Source organism: Solanum stenotomum, chromosome 2, assembly GCF_019186545.1.
Source record: "Solanum stenotomum isolate F172 chromosome 2, ASM1918654v1, whole genome shotgun sequence".
NCBI classification, from domain to species: Eukaryota; Viridiplantae; Streptophyta; class Magnoliopsida; order Solanales; family Solanaceae; genus Solanum; species Solanum stenotomum.
In genome coordinates this window covers 16,173,159-16,179,158 of record NC_064283.1, presented here as the reverse complement: position 1 = coordinate 16,179,158, position 6,000 = coordinate 16,173,159, and the positions used below count along the sequence as shown (strand labels likewise).

Here is a 6,000-nt window from a genome sequence, read left to right as displayed (position 1 = left end):
TCTTCGTTCACTTTTACTTTCTTGTATATTATATTATTAATATTAAAACTAAAGCTGACTTATATCAAGCTACAACTATAAAAGTTTTATGAAATTGAATACTAATATTTATGTATATTTTAATTTAATATTTATAGTGCTTAGAGCCTAGATGATCTGTACATACGACATTTTCGGTCACCTAACTGTAATAAACAAATAAGGAATTAATTCATACACCCTAACATGATTAATAGTTGACTTAATTTTGAACAAAAACTATAGCTTTAATTACTTGTTCCCCACTTTTCTTTTTTTTTCTGCATACCAAAAATTCTATTCCAGTTTTCATCTCTTTTTTCTAGCTAGTTTCCATAAATCAACGATAAAAATTGTTCCAATTTCATAATGCATTCAGTAATTGTTTATATGTACACAATTTTTTGGTTTCTTATTTGTGTTGCGATTGGATCTGAATCAATTAATTCGGAATTTTCAACAAAAAGTTCTCTCGATTCTTTACTTCAAGAATATGCTTTCAAGGCATTATTATGGCCAAAAACAAAAACAGGTACTGCTTATGAAGGAACTGTTCCTTCTAACTTGTCTGGGATTAAAATATCCGCGCTGATGCTTCGAAGAGATAGCTTAAAATGGAGAGGATATGGTTATTATCATGAATTTCTTATCCCAACTGGAATCACTGTAGAGCCTTATGTAACAAGAATCGTTCTTGTCTATCAAAATCTTGGTAATTGGTCGTCTTTTTATTATCCTTTACCTATTGGTTACATTTATCAAACACCAATTTTGGGTATTTTGACTTACGATGCGATGGATATGTGTGCCAAAAATAAATCACAATTGCAAATCCATCCATTGGAAAATCCTGTAGACATCAAGTTCAGTGATGTAACGTCTGAGTCTGAGTCTGAGTCAGAGGAGTCTTCGCTCAAGTGTGTTTATTTTGACTCGAATAATTCCATCGAGTTTAGTAATGTGACTAATGGTAATATATGTTCAACGAGAAAACAGGGACATTTTGCTGTTGTTGCTGAAGTGAATGTTGCTCCTAGCCCCGCTCCTTCTGCTGATGATGGAAATGATCATCGAATAATCACGTCTGAGGTCTGGACTATTTCATTGGGTTTTTTAGGTTTCGCATTTTTGGGAGTATTATTTGTTTTCGCGCAAAATTGTATATTAGTTGAAACAAGACCGCTATTTTTGGAAGATTCAGCAGCAATAATTGTACCATTACTTACTGAGGTGCCAGTCGCAGAGGAAGCTCCGTACAGATCTTCGTCGGAGAACGATTACGCGATTAGGCCGTTGCCGGAGAACGATTATATGGCTCAAATTAATTGACAACTTTAGTCAACAATGTGTGTATATTCATTGCCAGAGGTGCAACCATTTTTTTTTATTGACGTGCGTGGTGTAACATGTCCATGTGGTGTAGCTAAACTTTTTGCTGAGGTGTCCAAATTTTCGAATTAAGTAAATGTTTTTTTTTCGATGAATGGGTGCACCGAATAATATTGTAAAATCAAACTATGTGATATTTAAATAAATCATAAATAGTTGATGATATTTTTGATTGATTTGTCATTTTTTGGTTAGGTTATATATGAGATGTCGAATTTATATGAGAAAACGTATAAAATTTCTCTTAAACTTGTTCAATAAAATTTACTGTAGCAATGCAATTATATGGGTAATTCTTTACCCTTAGTATAGAACCATATTTATAGTGGGAGATGTTCTGCACTAGCCTTATTTTTTATTGAATAAAAGTTACAAAAGAACCAAATGTTGCATCATTTATTCAAAATATATAATAATAAAACCCTCATAAATTACAAATTGCAATATAGAAGAAACAATGTTTTTTTCCTTCTATTTTTGTTTTTATCTCACTTCCTATCTAAGTAATTAAAAAAAAAAGAAAAACTTCTAGTTCATTTTACCCTCTTCACCACCTTCTTGTAAGTAAGTTTTCTTCATTTTTTCAGCTCTATTTAAGAGACATATCAAAAGAAAACACGTGGCATAAATAGCATGAATTCTCCAACTAGTCTTAGGAGGCTGACGTAGCACAGCCTTATGAAACACCGTCATATAATAATGAAGCCCAACAGCAAAGCCCACAAAAGTTTGGGTCAGCCCAATCATTTTCGTAACCGGCCCAGTATCCGTTGAGAATACTAAGACGAGGTACATCAATAGCATCAAAAGGTACAACACATAAGCGAGAGTTTGAAGGAGCTGTAGGCAAATGTAGGTGGACTGCGATGTAGCGTAGAAAAACTTCAGCGGTTCTAACCCAGTGAGTAGAGAAGAAAGGCAGAGAATGGAGAAGTAAATTGAGAGATAAACTTGGATGAAGATTAAGAGTCTTTGGAGTGAAAAATAAGCTTTGATTTTGTTGAAAATGAGGGAGACAAGAACTAGAGGGATTAGAATGAAGGTGAATGAAGTTATTGAGGCTATTGTGGATGCATATTTGTTGCCTACAATGGGTTTGAAGTTGTTGGTGATTTGTTTGTTGGCTTTGTTGAGGTAGACTTTTGAGGTTTTTGAGATTTTTTCTAAATCTGGTAAAAGGGTTTCTTGGAATTTTGATGGTAAGTCAGTAAGATCAGAGATTAAGTCATCTTCATCATTTTTTAGCCAATAGGGCTTCTGTGTTGTTGCTTTCTTTGTAGTTTTGTTTGGAGATGATTGGGATTTTGTTGGGTTTTTGGATTTGGATTCATTTGTGGTGGTTGTTTTGTTCTTGGGCAAAGAAGAGGTGATTTTGGATAGATCTGAGGATTTGGTGGAAGTGGAATTGAGTTTTTTCAATTGGGATTTTAGTGCAAGTTTCTCTTCTGGGGTGAGTTTGGTTTTGTTCTTGGTAGAAACAGAAACTGAATCAGATAAAGAAAGTTTTGTTTGGTTCTTGGAAGAGGCAGTAGTGGATTTGATGAGTTTGGTTTGATTGTTGGAACTGGAAAGTGAATTTGAATTGGATTTCTTCTTGATTGGTTGAGGATTGATTGAAATGGATTTCTTCTTAATTGGTTGAAGAGAATCATCATCATTAATGTCTAGTTTCAATATTCTTCTTGTTGATGAATGAGCAGAAATGAATGAAGAAGCTAGTAAGAGTATTAAAAGTATGTTAGAAAAGTGTTGTGGAGCCATATGTACTGAATTCTATGACTGGTTTTTGTTGAAGATTTAAAGGCTGAATTGGATCTGAATTTGAGAAAGAGGAAATTACTATAAAAAATGGTGTGAAAGTATAAGGAAGAGACTTTAATGTCAAAGTCGTGGAAGATGACTCTCATCACATGGAACAATTAGACAAGCATAGTACTATCCAAATACTACGCGCTTTTGCCTTTTTATTTATTTATTTTATTCTAACACATCTAACTTTCGTTCAGATTTCCGCTACAAATCCTTTTATCTTTTTACTATTTTGATTCGTTTTAGAGTTCAGAGACACCTTTGTTAGGTCCAAAAATAATTAGCGAAGCAGATTTCAAAAGATTATGATTAAGAAAATAATAAATGATAAATATATAAATAATTAAAGTGTTCAGTCAATCGACTATATCTACAAGAAGAAATATGTAATTTACAGTATAAATATGAGGATATAAAATAGGAAAAATTGTATATAATAGCAAATTATTAATTCAAATTAAATGTTATAAATATACTTTGATTTAATTGTACCCTATAGCAAACTATTGCTATTTTTGCCACTCTCTCTGGTGGAATCTCGCTCGCCACTCTCATTTGGTGGCAGTCTCACTCGCCTCTCTCGCTTTTATACAAACAAAAATGTATAAAATGTGTTTGTGTTTGTATAAAGCGAGAGGAAATTGTATATATACATATATTTTCGTTCCCCTCTCTCCCCTCTCCCAGATCTCGCTCGCCACTCTCCCAAATCTCGTTTGCCACCCTCGCCTCTCTTGCTTATACAAACAGAAACAAAATGTATAAATTGCGCTTCTGTTTGTATAAAACGAGAGAAAATTGTATATACACATGCAAATACATATATCTTCGTCCTATACACTTATAATTATACAATACAAATATTTCTCTCCCTAGTTTTCTTTTGCCTTTCTCTCTTTCTCGTTTTATACATACACAGATTATACAATTGATCTTTGGTATACAACTGCTTTCTTTTGTATATGTATAGCGAATTATACAACTGTTTTTTTGTATATGTATAGCGAATTATGCATATATATGTTTGCTATGGAGCGCAATTATGCAAACTTTGCTATAACATACAAATATGAATTTTGTGTTTGTTATATGTGAAAGTTGCTCTATAAAATATAAAGAAAGTTAACTCACACAATTCAATCGGAATAAAAGAAGTGTCTACCATTTCTCTCGCTACACAAAACTTTCAAAGTCCTTTAGGATTACATTATGAATCCTACTAATTTAGAAGGAATAAACTTCTATTTACAGTGTAAACTTTTTCCTACAAAAAGAGACTGGCCAAATATGGAAACTTCGTTTTTTTCCTTTTAGGGAAAAAATTTAATTATGATAAGAAATTCAAGACAAATAATCAATAAATTAAACTAATATAAATATTCACGTCTCAATTTATATGATGTAGTTTGTATAAACAAATAATTTTAGAAGAAAATAAGACCTTTTAAAATTTATGGTCTAAAACAAGTCACAACTATCTGTGTGAATGACTATAAATCATCTTATTAGGAAAAAAAATATTTAAAAATTAAATTATTAGTATATATCAGTCATTTTGAGATGATAAAAGATATAAATTGAGATGGAGAAAATAAATAATTAACAATATTTGAAAACACATAAACTTAGTTGTTGTGTTTGAAAAAATGATTAAAAAGATAATTTGTTTCAAGATAAAGTGAAGAACTTTTTGATATTTAGCAATAGTTACGGTAAAAAAAACAATTGTCCTAGTAAGCTCATTAATCACTGGTTTGGCAATAAATGTAATGTTCTTGGATATTGCATGAAAAAACATATTTTAATTAATAAACAAAAATATCTCATGAAACGTTCACCGTCAAACCGCCGCCATCATGTGGCCAAAAATGTCATTGGTGGATTCACTAGATAAAATTCTTGATTCATGTACTTTCAATGAGTGATAATAGAATTCAAACCTCATAGGCATCTGAAATCACTAATCTACTAATAGTTGGATGTTCACAATATATTATTTAATTATTTTATATATCATTTTATTTATATATATATATGATATAATATATTTTTCTCTAACAAAGAACATATAATTGGATATTCTGACAATCACGTGGCTTCGCCCCTACCTACAATATCCTCTAGTATAAGAATACTTAGTGGATCTCTATACTGCTTTTTTTTTTTGGAAAAACTATCTATATAGACATACTTTCATACCATAAATACATACATTTTCACTAGTTTAAAAATATTACTTATAATACCATTTTTTAATAAATATATCGTATCTTTTAAAAAATATAATCAAATACACAATTCCATTAAAAGTGGTAATTAATAATTATTCTAACATTATACTTCCTTAATTATTGGGACTTTTTACAATTCAAATCAATTTCTCTCTTTCCAATTCCACCGTTTTCCTCCCCAGTCACACGTCTCCTTTGTATCTTTACCCATACCTACACATTATTATCCTTCATCTTCCATTACCCCTTCTTCTCAACCTACTCAATGCATATTTTGGATGTAAAAATTTCATACCCAACTTTACATAAGCAACATTATTATATATAGAGGTAAAGTATTTTTTATTTTTTTGGTTGATGTATTTTTGTTTGACACCATTTTCATGTATCTAATTCACAGATGTAGTAGTTTCAAAGTTCAAATTTAGGATTTTTTCATTGGTTGAATTTGTTAGTTCTTCATACTATTTTAATGGCTGATTAATAGTGACTTTCATTTTTATTTGTATGTTTTCGTTAATAATGTTGCGATGGTTGCAGGTTCTAACTATTC

At 31.0% G+C, this 6,000-nt stretch overlaps 2 protein-coding genes across 2 annotated transcripts; one reads left to right on the top strand and one right to left on the bottom strand.

Moving 5' to 3' along the window:
• Window positions 1–376: 376 nt before the first annotated feature.
• LOC125856398 (uncharacterized) lies at window positions 377–1,498 on the top strand. Its single transcript, XM_049535928.1, has one exon. It carries the CDS (start codon window positions 388–390, stop codon window positions 1,345–1,347), a length of 960 nt encoding a protein of 319 aa, XP_049391885.1. The 5' UTR covers window positions 377–387; the 3' UTR covers window positions 1,348–1,498.
• Window positions 1,499–1,913: 415 nt separating this feature from the next.
• On the bottom strand, window positions 1,914–3,168 carry LOC125855734 (uncharacterized). The gene has a single exon (XM_049535461.1). The coding sequence runs from the start codon at window positions 3,166–3,168 to the stop codon at window positions 1,936–1,938; it is 1,233 nt and encodes a 410-aa protein (XP_049391418.1). The 3' UTR covers window positions 1,914–1,935.
• Between the last annotated feature and the right edge of the window lie 2,832 nt (window positions 3,169–6,000).